The sequence below is a fragment of the Terrapene carolina genome, unplaced genomic scaffold, assembly GCF_002925995.2.
Source record: "Terrapene carolina triunguis isolate 2854851 unplaced genomic scaffold, T_m_triunguis-2.0 Scaffold68, whole genome shotgun sequence".
NCBI classification, from domain to species: Eukaryota; Metazoa; Chordata; order Testudines; family Emydidae; genus Terrapene; species Terrapene triunguis.
Genome location: NW_020664419.1, coordinates 59,054,695 through 59,071,315, shown reverse-complemented (window position 1 = coordinate 59,071,315; position 16,621 = coordinate 59,054,695). Strand labels below are relative to the sequence as shown.

At 42.0% G+C, this 16,621-nt stretch overlaps 2 protein-coding genes across 4 annotated transcripts in view; one reads left to right on the top strand and one right to left on the bottom strand.

The window, feature by feature from the left end:
- The window catches only part of CPM (carboxypeptidase M), an 83,367-nt gene extending 71,219 nt beyond the window's left edge, over window positions 1-12,148 (top strand). Inside the window, exons 7-9 of the mRNA XM_024198228.3 lie at window positions 2,603-2,755; window positions 8,462-8,610; window positions 11,783-12,148. Of these exons, the coding sequence (XP_024053996.2) occupies window positions 2,603-2,755; window positions 8,462-8,610; window positions 11,783-12,016 (536 nt within the window). The 3' untranslated portion in view covers window positions 12,017-12,148. The remainder of the gene's footprint in view (window positions 1-2,602; window positions 2,756-8,461; window positions 8,611-11,782) is intronic.
- The window catches only part of MDM2 (MDM2 proto-oncogene), a 58,139-nt gene continuing 42,563 nt past the window's right edge, over window positions 1,046-16,621 (bottom strand). Inside the window, exons 12-13 of one of the 3 annotated variants that reach the window (XR_002908015.3) lie at window positions 4,075-4,285; window positions 1,046-1,348 (exon numbers count right to left, since the gene is read on the bottom strand). Coding sequence is in view for 2 of the 3 variants with exons in the window: in XM_024198226.3 (XP_024053994.2) it covers window positions 12,582-12,648 (67 nt within the window). In the remaining variant the exon portion in view is untranslated. Of the gene's footprint in view, window positions 1,349-4,057; window positions 4,286-12,574; window positions 12,649-16,621 lie in introns of those variants that run through there. The other 2 variants (XM_024198227.3, XM_024198226.3) reach the window with 2 other exon arrangements.

Below are 16,621 nucleotides of genomic sequence, written 5' to 3'. Positions count from 1 at the left end.
GGGATGGATTCCAATGGGTCATTTGCATTCCCCTTACTCCCAGGTATTTCCTAGGAAATCCACTTTACATGCATTGTTCCAAAAGGTCCTTTGAAGTTCTTCATATTGCATTAATTGCAATTAAATGCAGATTGCATTAATCCTGTCTTCTGGCTAACAAAGTTCCATACAATTCCACAATAGTACATAAACGTGCATTTTTAATACAGGTTCCCCAAAGGTATTATACTTAATGCAGTAAAGATTATCTTAATTTCATAAAGTTTGTCCAGAGCATTGTCAATCTATCACATCTCTTCTGAGCTCCTCCTTAGCCAGCTGGCACAGCTATCTATCTATTGGCAAGCTGCCACTAAGGTTTCCCCTCCCCTTCTGCTGTCAGGCCAGCTTTTCCCCATTCAAATAACACCACAAGCCCATCTTCATTTGCACTTGCTCCATCACCCCCGCCCCTACAACACACAAATTGAGAGGGAAGGGGTTAATTTTTATGCATTAACATAGATGCACATACATATACGATGAACTCTGTGCCAAATTCTTATCTCTGCTATGCTTGTGTAAATCAAGTGTAACTCCAGTTATCAGTAGAGTTCATCTGGTGTAGCTGAGATAAAAAAATCTCTCTCCTTTTGTTTAAAAAGGAGAGAACCAATTTCATAGTTACATAACATCTATCTTCATGTCTAATCACTGAAACAAATACACCCCTATTTATATCGATGTGTAAATAACCAGATATACACACCTGAATAATCACATTCTGTGTACTATAATCACTACGAAAAGTGGCACTACACGTGTTTAGTAAACTATTTTCAACTACTCAACCAGTCTTCTCCCAAGCTTGGCAAAGCCTACATTCCTCCCAGAGTTCTCCATAGTGCAAATGCCAAATCCAGGTTTTTAAAACCAAAGAACTACAGCAGGGTGGATAAAAATCATTATATTAAAATATATGGAATTTTATTTAAATTAAATACCTTTTTATTTTTAAAAATAAACACATCACATTAAATTTGAAATTATGACAACCTATGTTTAGTCCAAACTTACTATAACCTATTTAAAACATTTAAATAAAAAATATATTCAAACCTGTTTGCTGACAAAGTTTTAAAGAAAGTCAAACCACTGAACTGGTGGAAGTCATTGGCTTAGCACCTGGAACCAGAGATTGTTGTAGTGCTAGTCCAGATTTTGACAGCAGTAACCTCTTCTGAAATTATAGAGAATATTTTCTTCATTTCAGTTTATTCACATAGTTCAGTTCATTAGCTACTTAATTCAAAGTTAAGAAATCAATTAGGAGTTGAAAAAACATGGAAGCTTGTTTTCCTCTTCCAATCTATGAATAAAAATTCAGTGTGAGAGAGTGAGATCTACTAGTTCTAAAATCTTGAAGGACATAGTGACTAGAAACAATCAGTTCAGTTCAATTCACGAACTACAGATAATACTTCCTTTGTTTAATAAATCAATTTTAAATGCAGAACATGCTTTGATAAAAATACATATTTTCCTTCTGTGTCCAGCACGTTTAAAGTAAGTTTTATTTAACTAATAAAAACATTTAAATGCTGTTTTTGTGAATTTCTAATTTAATTCCAGTTTCCATTCAAATAATTTGACACACACACAAAATAAAAATAAATCTAGTAAATAAGAAATATCATTTGCCATTTTCTAACATATGTGTAAAAACTAAAATACTGAATAAATGTATTTTAAGCTAAATCATTGCTTAGATAAATATGTGTAAGATATAGTGTATCCTCCCTGTTTAAATTAATTCACTTTGGTTCTCAGCATGCCAAAAAAACCCACATCTGAACAATTTTCTTATTATAAAAAAAAAAAAAAAATCACATTTTTCGTACATTCATAATTCAAATGACTAAAAGGATTTTGAGGCACAACTGAGCATGACAAACTTAGTGCCCCCCTTATAGATACAAGTACTTGAAGAGAGGTTTTGAATCAAAGGGTCCCCTTTCTCAACCATTATTATAGCCTCATTCTAGTAATTCCACCACACTTTGGGATTGGGTTTTTTTAAAGTAATTAAGCAGGTTTTCCACAGGGGATCATAAATCTAATTGACTATGGGATTAAAAAACAATTGTACTTCCCAATTTGTGGTAATTTGTCTAACTGAATTGCCCTTGCATCATGATCTAAGCAGGGGTCGGCAACCTTTCAGAAGTGGTGTGCCGAGTCTTCATTTATTCACTCTAATTTAAGGTTTCGCGTGCCAGTAATACATTTTAACGTTTTTAGAAGGTCTCTTTTTATAAGTGTATAATATATAACTAAACTACTGTTGTATGTAAAGTAAATAAGGTTTTTAAAATGTTTAAGAAGCTTCATTTAAAAATTAAATTAAAATGCAGAGCCCCCCCGGACCGGTGGCCAGTGTGAGTGCCACTGAAAATCAACTCGTGTGCCGCCTTCGGCACGCATGCCATAGGTTGCCTACCCCTAAGGAAATGCTTCGAGAAGGCTAGAGTTTAGGAAAAGTTGCAAGTCTCCTAGTCCATTTCTAGCTCTTACTCAGAGGCTCTCACTGTAATAATCAAAGAATTTTTTTTCTTTTTCTTAGGTGGGATGCAGGATTACAACTACATCTGGGGACAATGTTTTGAAATTACGTTGGAGTTGTCATGCTGTAAATATCCACCAGCAAGTCAACTTCAGGCCTTCTGGAATGACAACAAAGCTGCTTTGATTGAATACATTAAACAAGTTCATCTCGGTGGGTAGGCTTTTGTATTTTGAATTTCATCTGCTCAACTTCCAATATAGCTTGTAGGGTCAGCTGCTGTAACAACATGGACATGAACATGTAACAGGCTCTCCAGCAACAGGCTAGAATCAAAAGAACTACTTCTATAAGGGACTTTGCCTTTCAATATGAAATCTGTTTTTTCTTGATTCTTGCTGAATTAAAAGATGGATGTAGCAGAGAGCTGTGTGCACCATCCTCATTTTAGAAACAATGTTGTGAGCATGATGGTGGCTAAGGGAGGATAGTGAGACAGAGAATGCTGCCCAGAAGCAACTGGGACATCTGGAATATTAGCATTGTGAATGCATTTGTTCATAGACCGTTCTGAAGAAAAATGCAAACATTTTTTTTTAAAAACTGAATGATGTAGGTGAACCCCATTTAACCTGAGATTGGGGTTTGAGAAAAGAGAGGAAATCTCCAAACTAAGTGTATGTGAACAGATCCATTTACAGTAAAAGCTGTGTTATCTGGCACTTTACCAAGCGGAAATCTCTAGAAACTGGCATTTCTGATATCTCCAAGTTCAAATCTTCAGTAGGGTTGCCAGGCTCCCTGCCTGGCTCTGCATAGCTCCCCAGAAGCAGCGACATGTCCCTGCTGCTCCTAGGTAGAGGAACGGCCATGGGGGCTCTGTGTGCTGTCCCTGCCTCACCCCAAGCGCTGGCTCCGCAGCTCCCATTGGCCGGGAACCGTGGCCAATGGGAGCTGCGGAGGCAGCGCCTGGTCATGCCTCCGCCTAGGAACAGCAGGGACATGTCGCCACTTGCAGGGAGCCGGCCGAGGTGAGCGCCGCCCAGATCAGACACCCAAAAACCCTTCCCGTGCCCCAACCTCAAGCCCCATCCACACCCAAACTCCCTCCCAGAGCCCGTGTCCCACACCCCCTCCCTCAGCACAACCCCACAACCCCTCCCGCAGCACAACCCCACAACCCCTCCCACACCCAAACTCCCTCCCTCCATTAGTAAGTATAACTCAGTTAACCGGAATTTTTGACTAACCAGCACCCGCCATTCCCCCAACATGTTGGATAACAAAGCTTTTACTGTATCTAGCTTTATTCAAGTTGGATAGATATGGTCACAGTAGTGACACATAGCAGTCAAAGCACGTACATCCAGCTTTCACACCTATTAGTGGCAGTGAGCAGCGACTAGCATTGATTAAAATAGAAAGCTGTGAAAAGACGCAGCCATTCTAAGAGACATTTATGAAAAAGCTTTTTTAAATGAAGACTGACAAAACATATCATTTGTGTCAAATGGGAAAAGGGTGGGGCTTACTTTTTGTGGGTTCGCTTCATTTAGATTCCTGGAGCTATTAAGAGCAGAATTCATCTGCCTTCTTCATTCCTGACAGCCGTCCGGGTTTCAAAGTATCAATTAAAACTTCGTAAGCCACTGACCACACAGAGGGCCCATTTTTGCAGCTGTTATCTTCCCATTGACCTCTACGGTGCTTCTATATGCAGAGCAGCTACAGAACTGAAGTTACCTAAAATAGAGACTTGTGTTCAACCATCTCTGGGAAGTTGACACCAGTGGGCAGCGTTCAAAACAGGGTTCTCTGAGGAGTCAGACAAATATCCCAGCCTCTGCCTCCATCCTCCAGGTTCAGGAAGGAAAAGGAGTTAGAGAGATCCTGGGATCTAAAATCTACAGGGGGTCCATGTCTGGTGCAGACATGTGCTGAGGGGGAGAGGGGCATACAGCCAATACTGGGCATAGGAGATTAGAATCTAGAGTAGCTAGGCGCAGGGGGAGAACACACAGGTGAAGGAGCATGGCTCAACTACTTAAGAAATTAATGGCTTCTCCCACTCCTCTGTGGCTTTATCAAGGTGTCAGAGCTAGGAGCCAGTGGGAAGCAGCTGGCAACCGGTATTGCCAGTCTCAGGTGTTCAAAACTCATTAGTAAGGTTAAGATTTTGTCACAGTTGTTTTTAGTAAAAGCCGCGGACAGGTCACAAGCACTAAACAAAAATTCACAGAAGCCCAAGACCAGTCTGTGACTTTTACTAAAAATAATTGGCAGGGGAGAGGCTGATGGGGGATGACGACGCCCAAGCCCTGCTGTGAGGGGGGAAAAGGGGTTCAGCAGTCACTGCCAAGATGGCAGCTCCATGTCCCCTGCCACTCACAGCGGCTGGGAGCTCCGGGTCCCCCCACTGCCCAAGCCACCTCAGGGCTCTGGGTCCCCACCGGCTGACAGCTTCGGCCCCTGCACCCCATGGCTGAAGCAGAAAATGTCACAGAGATCTCTGAAAGTCATGGAATCCGTGACTTCCGTGACCTCCATAACAATCTTATCCTTATTTGTTAGTCATGCCCCATCTTCTCCCCCGCCCCCAAAAAAAATCCCAAGATATTAGCTTAAATGCAGTAAGACTTGAAAAATAATAATTTGGGTTCTCTTTATTTGCCTTCTGGTTTCTAAACAATTAGGATGTAGTGAGGTCACGTTTTCAAGCTTTTCTCCATAACCATGTGGGCTGCAATCTTACTTTTCATTTAAGAACAAAACAAAACATGAATTTGGAAGCTGTCTCTAAGAAAGACATCAAGCATTGCAAGATTTGACAACATTGCAACAGACTTCAGCCTTATGATATTAGCCCTTGGGGAAACTGTCCACCTATGCTCCTCATATGCTCCCTAGTATGAAGGAGAGAGAGAGGAAAATTTGCCCTGCTTGCCCAGCAAGGCCTGAACATAGGGTGACCAGACAGCAAGTGTGAAAAATCGGGACGGGGGTGAGGGGGTAATAGGCTTCTATATAAGAAAAAGCCTCAAATATCGGGACATCTGGTCACCCTAATGGAGCAGAAGCCTTCATCACTCAAGGAGTACTGCCTCACGTCACCACAATGGAACACTCCCAGCCCCTCCCTCAGCCAGGAATAGGACAGAAGTCACAGAACTCACCCTCATTAAACTTCTTTCTAAACCTACGAACTGTGGTTTAGTATGTTTTCTGCACAGTGTGGTGCACCTAAAAGTGACGGCCACACTTCAAAGGGTGAGGCGATCCTGAGCAATTTACAGTGGGCTGTGTGGGATTAGAGATGGCAGTTTGTATTGGGATGTTCACTAATTAAAGACAGTTGTAGGGTTTCACTTCAGAGAAAAGCAGCATGGGGAAGAAGGAATTAGATTTTTTTTAAGTGAAGTGTAGCAACTCTGCCCCCATGTGGGCAAAGGCTGGCAGTGCTAGAGGGCAGCAACTTTTAAATGGAAGAGATTCAGAAGCGAGCAGTGATTTAACAGAGACCAACCCACAGCACACACACACGAGACATTTCCACATTTCACTGCGCAACAGTTTGTTTCAAGTTTTCATATGGGGGTTAATGCCCCTATAGGTCTTATGGGCATACAGTGCTTAAATAGGGGCCTGCTCATATGGACCCTGATTACATATCCTGGAAGGAAAACGTAGGTGCACATTTCTAGTTAGCATACATATGTATTTTATAGCGTACTATAGAATTAGCATGTTTGTAACATTTGTTATAAAAAACCTGAGGGCAGGGAATTGTCAGGATTCACAGGCAGAAATTCACCCTGCTCTTTAAACTTGTCATAGATCCTTGGAGCCCAGTCATGGACCAAGACCCCATTGTGGTAGGCATTGTATAAACACAAAAAACTGTTCCTGCCCCAAAGAGCTTGCAATCTAAGACTATATCTACACTATGAGCTAGGGGTGCGATTCCCTGCTCATGTACACATACACAGATGAAAGCAAGCATGAGTATGTGTACACAGGCCTGCTGGGAATCACTCCCCTAGCTCGTAGTATAGACATAGTCTAAGTCATTGTTTCTCAACGACCGGTCTATGGACCGGCACCGGTCCCTGAGATCGCCCTAATATGGTTTAGGAAGGCAGCAAATCACTCCCTGGTATCAAAAAGGTTGAGAAACACAGACCTAAATAATCTTCTCTTTCTGAATAGGTTTTTTTTTTTTTTTTTTAAAGTTAGATGCCTACAGTTATTTTGCTTTCAAGGAAAAACATAAGCAGTGTGGTAGATGGCCAGGATGGGTTTTCTTCCTTTACAGAATTTATCAGTGGCACATGAGGGGAATCCCGCCGGGTTCTACAGTGTAGTAATATTTTATATGCAAGAATACCTTGCAGCAACTAGCAGCCTCAGCATAAGTGCTTATTTTGGATTTGTTATTCTCCCAAAGTTTATATGCAAAAACATATTCCCAAAAAACCTCCGTGTTGATGTGCCTTTAGATGCTAATAATATAATAATACTTGTAATATCAGTTGGAACTGGAAAAGGTTCAGAAAAGGGCAACAAAAATGATTAGGGGTATGAAACGGCTTCCATATGAGGAGCGATTAAGAAGACTGGGCCTTTTCAGCTTGGAAAAGAGATGACTAAGGGGGGCCATGATAAAGGTCTATAAAATCATGACTGGTGTGGAGAAAGTAACTAAGGAAGTGTTATTTAACACAAGAACTAGGGGGCTCCAAATGAAATTAATAGGCAGCAGGTTTAAAACAAACAAAAGGAAGTATTTATTCACACAACCTGTGGAACTCTTTGCCAGAGGATGCCAGACTATAACAGGGTTCAAAAAAGAACTAGATAAATTCATCAATGGCTTTTAGCCAGGATGGGCAGGAATGGTGTCCCTAGCTTCTGTTTGCCAGAAACTGGGAATGAGTGACAGGGAATGGATCACTTGATGATTACCTGTTCTGTTCATTCCCTCTGGGGCACCTGGTACTGGTCCCTGTCGGAAGACAGGATACTGGGCTAGATGGACCTTTGGTCTGACCCAGTATGGCCGTTCTTATGTTCTATCCACTGGCCATGCTTTTCATATTAAAGATGAAAGAGCCTGAAATTTGCCTAACTGAATGCTGCAGCCATTCTTATTATGGTCCCTCAGCTGAGTAAAAGTTTGGATGGCCCTACTTTATACTGCATCTCTGTCTGAAATGGGACTCTACATATGTAATTAGAATTGGTATAACTGTTCTGGGGACCAGAAGGAGGGAAGAGTCAGACCAGTTGAAAGTCTTTGGGTAAAGAAAAAAGGGAAAAAGTGGGCATGATATCATGGTAGGGGTCTACTATAGAGCAAGTAAAGTCCCATAGGACCTTCCTCCACTTCTTCTTCCTGATTTGGTGCTCTATAGTAAACTGCTCATTCTTGGAAATCTGGTGTGTTAGAAGATTTGGGAAGACTAAAATATAAGTAAATATACAATACTACTCTGCCTTTTTGAAACACTAGTCAAGAAGCAATGTTTGATCACACCAACAGGAAAAATGAATTTTTGTTTTGTTTTAAGCTAGGTAAATAAATTCAAGGGCATAAAAGAGATTTAAGCAAGTTCTTTTGTAGAGAACACGTGCAGCGACATCAATGTAAACTACGAAATTGTATCTTTAGAGAATGAGATGGAAAAGCTGATACTGCTGCATTTTAACTTGATGGGAAGGTAAATGATTAAGAACTAAGAATTCTGTGCTGTTGCTATTTATTTTCTTTAGCAATATGTAGGAGACTGGCTCTATTGTCTAGTTTTGGGAGGAAATGAATGAAACAAGCATATGCTGCAATGAATGATGAAAAAACTGGCTTTTCCAGACCAGAAAATGAAACCAAGAGTCACATTTACATACTCTCTCCCTGCCTCATAGGTGTAAAAGGTCAAGTTCTTGACAGGCATGGACAGCCTATACCAAATGTAATAGTGGAAGCCAAAGGAAGGGAACATATCTGTCCGTATAGAACCAATCGACATGGAGAATATTACCTTCTCCTCCTGCCTGGAAGCTATGTGCTTAATGTAAGATGACTACTCTGCTAAACCTTCGTTTCTAAATTATGTTCAGAGAGTTCTTGAAATTGCCAGAGACAGGATCCTATGAAATTAGGGGTTGGGGTTTGGATTTTTGTTTTGTTTTAATAAAATAAATGTGCAGTGTCTACACAGGGCAGGGGGTTCCCCTAATTTCTGAAAACAGCCATTCTCCTCTTGGTAACAACGTCAAATCAATATTCATCAATTTAGCATTTAGCAATACCCATTACTTATTGAGAAGTGAGCAGGTGAGAAGTACAAAAGGACACAGTATAAGGGGAGGGGGAATGGCAAGGACTGGCGTGACAGAACAAAATCTCTTTCATTCAGAGGCCTTTTAAATAGTTGTTGTATATTTTTAGGGTGAGCAGGATTAGATTTTTTTGGGTAAGTGTCAATAAATGTTGATTTCATCATACACATACAACCCCAACCAAAACTATTTCCATTAATGATCATCAAAATTAGAGACAAAGTAAGAAAAATGTTGCTTAAGAAATTATTAGAGCTTGATTTAAGGATATTTACTTTCTGTGTTTTGACATGTTGACAATTTGTCAAATCTAAAAAAATGCTTAAAAATAAACATCAGTAGTATCCATCAAAAATATAAAAAATGCAGCCAAGCCTGCCTATTTCCAATGTTTCCAGTTGAGGCATGGTGCTGGTCTGAAAAGTGACTATGTAAAAATGGCACCTTCTCATTGTGTATGCAGAGCCAGAGTTGGCCATTTGAATGAGGAAAAATGAGTACAGAAAATCCTATTTTCTAAGAAGAGTGCAAAGTTGGACAAACTATCAGCATTTTCTAAAGCCTAATATCTAGGTGGTAACATGACAGGCCTTCGACTAGTGGCAGGTTTGTCTTAATCAGTCGAATCCCAATACTGCTGATAAGTTAAGATATTGCATTCTAAATGGTAATGATTTTTTTGCAGGGGTCTCAGGATTTCTGTGGCCATAATCAAAAAAGTCATTGTGGTTGATGAGGGAACAAACTTGGAAATTGCTGCTCTGGAAATAGCCTAAATAACTAGAGACTGGATGGTAACTTTACATGTACTGGCAGAGGGCAGCAATATTCAGTAGAACGAGACAGAGGGGTGTGGAAGGGGAAAAGTGGTGGCTCCCTTCTATGCTACCTTTCCTCCAACCTGTGGAAGTCCCTTTGCAGGACTTCTACTTCCACCTCCAGGCATATTGCACACTGTATAGAAAGTAACTTGTTTGATTTAAGATGGAAGAGTCACATCTTAGAGTTCTCTAATACTTTGTCTTCGCATCAGTTTCATACATTTGAAATTCTTCAAGGCCAGCCTTACTCTGAAAAGTGACTGTAAAAAATGCTATTTTGGGGTTCTATGCTTATTGCTAAGACTAAGATTTTGTCATGGATATTTTTAGTAAAAGTCACAGACGGGTCACGGGCAAAAGAGAAAAATTCACGGAAGCCTGTGACTTGTCTGTGACTTTTACTAAAAAATATACCTGCCAAAATGGGGATCTGTAGGTCCCCACACAGCCTGAAGCAGGGCAGCTGTGCAGGGGCTAGGAACTGCCTGCAGCAGCTGGGGGCTGTGGGGTACCCCTGCTGCCCATGGGGGCCAGGAGCTGCGAGGTACCCCTGGCAATGGCAGCCAGGAACTGTGGGGGTTCCCCCGCCACCTGTGCTGGCTGGGAGCTCTGGGGGCCGCCAGAGGCGCTGGGGGTACCCCGCAGCTGCCTGCCCCCGGAGGAGACGGGGGACCCTGCAGCTCCCAACCACCGCAGGCTGAAGTCACGGAGGTCGCTAGAAGTCTCAGATTCCATGACATCCATGACTAAATCGTAGCCTTACTTATTGCTTCAGTGGATTTTCGCATCAGATGTCTGTTTACAAGTGGAAAAAAAAAATTTTCTACCTACCAGCCCTGTAAACTTATATTGGGGATCTGAAAGTGAAGCTGGGTTTTTCCTTCTAATGCATCACTGGGGGGAGGGATAGCTCAGTGGTTTGAGCATTGGCCTGCTAAACCCAGGGTTGTGAGTTCAATCCTTGAGGGGGCCATTTAGGGATCTGGGGCAAAAATCTGTCTGGGGATTGGTCCTGCTTTGAGCAGGGGGTTGGACTAGATGACCTCCTGAGGTCCCTTCCAACCCTCATATTCTATGATTCTATGATCACCACAACTGACAGGTTTTGCAGGCCAACTTAGACCTTTGACTGCATCACTCAGCTCTTCAAAAGAGTTTCATAGATTTAACTAATTGTAAATTAACAGAAATGTGTATTAAGTTACAAGAGAGCATAAAAGCCACTGCTCACTCAGTCTTAGCTGTGTTGACTCCGCAGAGTTACATGAGTAAACACATCACTTAAGTTAACAGATATTACTCTGCACCTTGTGAGGGGACTGACTAAGAAGCTGCCATTTTTATACAGTCACTTTTCAAAAGAATAGAATCTCATTTTAAAAAAGAAATAAAGACACTTCCCAACCTACAGCCAGCAAAGTGAATGACAGTTGTTGACTCTAGTTGTTTGGCCTATGCAAGGCAGAGACTCCTATCTAAATGTTAATACATGCAACAAGCAGCAAGGAGAAATCCTGACTGATGTCAGAGTTCATGGTAATATATTTATTATTCCCTGTGGATATTTCCAACCAATATGGACAAGCACATTCTGAGTTCTACCCAGCACTTACTCTTGTCCCTAGCATCTTAATCAAACAAAATATTCTTACTTTGGCTCACTCAATGCAGACTTCATTTCTTTTGCTCTGATAATTTGAGTTATCCAATAGTTAATTGTTCATTCATCATTAGCCAATAAACCAGCTAAAGCAAAATTTACTAAATCCCTTTTGTTCTCTGTGAAAAAATTGCCAAGAGATACCTAGTATGTTTTCTCCTCTGTTATCTAAAATGTTATTGCAAATAGACTTAAACTTGTGTAAAATATTTCTCACCCTTCTCATTTAATGTTCATTCTATATCTTTATCTTTATTTTCACAATCTACCTAACTAATTTATACAGGAGGAGCGCTACATCTAATCTCTGCATTAAATGCAAAGAAGCACTCACATAATTTACTTTACAAATATTTTAAACTAAAATGACTAGAGCTAGCATGTTAACCAAGCTAGTAAGAACATTTTCCTGTTTGTCCTTAGGCTACAGCACCCGGATCTGGATCAATACTAAAGACACTGCTAGTACCAAACAGTCCTGAAAACTTCAGTGCTTTGAAATATGACTTTGTTTTCCCAGAGGTCTCCACCCTAGCAAGAGATGCTTCATGCCCTATCAAACCTCTTTATCAGGATTTTGAAAGCATTTCAGCAGCAGTAAAACCTACTTTGCATTTCTTGGCTTTAATGACTGTTTTGTATACAGTTTTCAAATAAAGCCATGGATGAATTAGGTGAGACTTGAAGACATTATCTCTAGCACATCAATGCACAAATGTGTTTAAGAGCTAAAAGTTGTATTTGCAAAAGTGTGTATATTGTATAATTGAATACCTAAGATTTTTTTTAACCAAGTTTACTATATTTTTAAAATGTTGGCTGGACAATCAATAAATGTTTTGACTGGTTAAATATACCAGAATAATGCTGAAATCCATCCCCCTTTCACAAGATCAAGCTTGCAGCAGGTCTGTCTTCACAAGTTGAAGGTAGCTTAGATGTCTGTCTGCACCCCAGATATACCAGACCAAGACCTTTGATCTTCACCTGAAAACAGGGTCATTCCCCACACTGTGTAACTCTTCCTGTTTAATTGCCTTCTGAAGTCCCTGTAAGCTCTTCATTAACATGACTCACTATGCTTATAGACTTCTGTTGTAAGACCACAGTGGTCCACCAGGGATATAAGTGTCTCCCACCTCCATGTCTGGAGAAGTATGTCTCAAGGCACACTATCTTTGAGTGACCTGCCTTTGACTGCAAGGCCTAGTTAGAATAATTTTCAGCATGGATAACCCCTCAGATATTCTCTGTACGGACATCTCACAATCATGATGACCAGTGTAACCCTATAAAACAAAACAAAAAAATTCTCACTTAAGAAAGTTGAAAGCTGATCTAACAGTGCTCCAGGAACCCCACCTCATTGAGTCTGAGGCTTTTTTAGTAATTACCCAGCCAAGTCTAGGCAGGTGTTAATTCAGTTCAATAAAAAATTGAACCCATAAATCCTATCAACTGATAAAGACATGGAAGGAAGGCTCTTAATTCTTAACGCTGGCATCTCCCATGTTACATACACTTTTGTTAACTCCAGGCCCCCAACAAAGATGATTCCTCCTTTTTCAATCAATTATTTTGAGATTGACTCCTCCCTAGGAAATCTGATTATATCAAGGGACTTCAACAAAATGTTAGAACTGCTTTTGGACAGATCAAGCAGACTCCACCATTCCTAATCCTCCGTGAGGCAGACCATTATTGCCCAGATGGAGGTGGCAGCACCCTAGAGGTAGAAACAACACCTTTTTCTCACCCCTGCATTCTCTATAATCACAGAGTGAATGCTTTTTGGTATCAGATAGCTTGGTATTTCATTAACAATGAAATAACACCTGCTATGATATTTGATCATGCACCTGTGGTGTTGCTACTCATCTCCTGAAATATAGGGGCTACCGGAAGATGGAGGTTAAACTCCTCTTTACTACTAGACACACAATTAAAAAAAAAAAAACACCTTTGTGGAGGAAGAAACACAATTTTTCTTTGAGACCAATGACAACCATTTGATCTCCCAAGCAATCTCATTGGACACTTTCAAGGCATACTGAAGGGGAAGAATAATATCCTACTTCTCTCATAAAAAGAGCTAAGCAGGGTGAGCTGGTGAATTTAATGTAAAGGCTCAAGGAGGCAGATCTTAGCTATGCTGATTCTCCCTTTTCTGATAAACTCCAAGATGACCAATCTCAGATATGAAATTAATACATTAACCTTGGCTCAGGCTGAATTTGCTTTATTTAGAGTAAAACAGACATACTAGGAATTCAGCAACAAAACTGGGAAACTAATTCACTGAAAGCTAACATCCCCTCAATGCACTCGTCAGAGGCAGATACTCACCAATCAAAAAAGTATTAATGAACAATTCTCTAAATTCTACCAATGCTCATATTTAAACAAAAACTCCCGATGATTTAATTACTTGAGGAATACACCAAAAAAAAAACTGCGACTCCCCCAGCTAACAGAAGAACAAAACATTTGGCTTGATTCCCCTTTACAACTTCTGAGAGCATGGCTGTCCTATGCAACAAGAAATTGGGTAAGGCCCCAGCCTCGAAGGCTTTCCTGATGAATTTTATGCCCAATTCAAAGACACTCTGGCTCCCAGACTGGCCAAAGTATACACTGAGGCTTTTTGGTAGAGGCACTCTGCCCTCTTCAATGAATGAAGCCCTAATCGCTGTCAGTTTTAAGCCTGACAAAGATGCCTATGAACATGCTAGCTATTTACTAATATCCATAATCAACTCTGTTAGTCTTTAAGGTGCCACCAGACTCCTTGTTGTTTTCATAATCAACTCTGATATTAAAATATTGTCTAGAATCCTAGCTGGATGATTAGAAAAAGTAATGAGCATAATACACCTGGACCAGGTGGGTTTTATAAAAGAGAGACAAGGGTCAGAAAACACTCATCTTAATGTGCTGTCCTACTATCAAAACCCCTTAAAACTGATGGCTGTTCTATTGGTGGATGTGGAAAAGCCTCCAACAGAGCAAATTTGAGGTATTTTTTCCTCATCCTATAAAAATATGGACTTCGTCCCTCTTTCATTTCCTAGGTTAGACTTCCGTGCTCCAATCTCAGGTTGCAACCAATAACTACGTTTCCCCTCTTTTCAGTCTCTAGTCCCACAATAATAGACAGGGTTGTCTCCCCCCTCCCCTCCTATTTGATTTGGCCTTGGAGCTGCATGCAATACAAATCAGAGCATGCTAGGGGATCCAAGGTATTACATATAGGGTCCTAACAGACAAAAATATGCTGATATACTTTTATTCATCACCAACCCCCCTCAGGCCACCCCCAATATATTACAAAACCATTGAATTGTTTGGGAAAATCCCAGGGCACAAAATTAATTGGCACAAGTTGGAGGCTGTCAGTATCTCTCAGAAAGTGCATAATGTCACCCTCTTAGACAAAACTTTTCGCTGGCAACAGGAAGAAATCAGCCAGTGGGCTTGGGAGTCTGCTTTTCTAGGAATATAAAAGAAAGTCAAAATTAATTTTAATCCTCTTACCACACCAATAGCTTTGGATTTACATAGATGGCAGGTCCTCCCTCTATCCCTTTGGGGTAGAGTTTAATATATTAAAGATGAATGTCCTCCTAATGCTTCTATTTATGCTTAGCTCCTTGCCAGTTTATAATTACCCTTCTGGTATTTTTTTTTTCTTCAGAATTAACATTTGTAAGATCTTCTTGTGGGGTGTTGGCAACAAGCCCAGAATATCCTTTGAGAAAAACCGCGACTGCCTATCAAATCAGGAGGCTTTGGGTCTACCCAACTTTAGGCTTTACTATATTAGCCTCAATCTTGAGACAAGTGGCATAATGACTGGCCCTTCAACGCTCAGGCTCTCCAGCCTGGCTGTACATGGAGGAAGGAAAGGACAGTTACCTGTTCCGTAACTGGCGTTCTTCGAGATGTGTTGCTCCTGTCTATTCCACAGTAGGTGTGCGTGCTCACCACGTGCACCAGTGCCGGAAGTTTTTCCCTTAGCAGTACCCATACTGGGGGAGTACCGTGGCGACCCCTGGAGTGGCGCCTGTATATCGCGCTATAAGGGGAGCTATGGGCTCCCCCCACCCTCGGTTCCTTCTTGCCGGACAACTCCGACAGAGGGGTGTGGAATAGACAGGAGCAACACATCTCGAAGAACGCCAGTTACGGAACAGGTAACTGTCCTTTCTTCTTCGAGTGATTGCTCCTGCGTATTCCACAGTAGGTGATTCCAAGCAATATCTGTTGGAGGTGGGTAGGAGTTCAGGATGGTTCGGGACCAAGTACCGCCCTGCCAAACCCGGCATCATCTCTAGACTGGGAGACGATCGCATAATGCGAAGTAAATGTGTGAACTGAGGCCCACGTGGCCGCCCTACAAATGTCCTGGATGGGAACATGGGCGACGTAGGCAGCTGATGAGGCCTGAGCCCTCGTGGAGTGTGCCCTTACAATCGGTGGTGGGGGAATCCCTGCCAAATCATAACACGTGCGTATGCACGAGGTGATCCAGCGTGAAAGTCGCTGGGTGGAGATGGGTTGCCCCTTAGCCCACTCGGCCAAGGCAATAAAGAGTTGAGAGGATTTCCGGAACGGCTTAGTCCGATCCAGATAAAAAGCCAACGCCCTACACACATCGACCGTGTGGAGGTGGCGTTCCTCACTAGAGGAATGGGGCTTGGGACAGAGCACGGGGGAGGAAGATACTCTGCTCCATATGGAAGGCGGAGACCACCTTCGGGAGGAACGTCGGGTGTGGGCGGAGCTGCACTTTATCCCTATGGAAAACCGTATTAGGGGGTTCCGAGGTTAAGACCCTGAGCTCTGAGACACGTCAGGCCGACGTGATCGCCACTAGGAAGGCCACCTTCCATGAGAGGTGTGACCAGGAACGCGTGACCAGGGGTTCAAAGGGGGGTCCCGTGAGATGGGACATGACCAGGTTGAGGTCCCATTGCGGCACGGGGGGCCTAGCATATGGGAACCAACGGTCAAGGCCCTTCAGGAAACGGGAGGTCGTCGAGTGGGAGAAGACCAAGTGGCCTTGCACTAGCGGGTGGAAAGCCGATATGGCCACCAGGTGCACCCTGACCGAGGCAGGTGCCAGTCCCTTGGCTCTAAAGGATAAGAGGTAGTCCAGGATAAACTGGAAAGGTGCGGTGGAAGGGGACACTCCCCGCTCACTTGCCCACCTGGCAAACCTGGACCACTTCGCCACGTACGTCCGATGCGTGGATGGCTTCC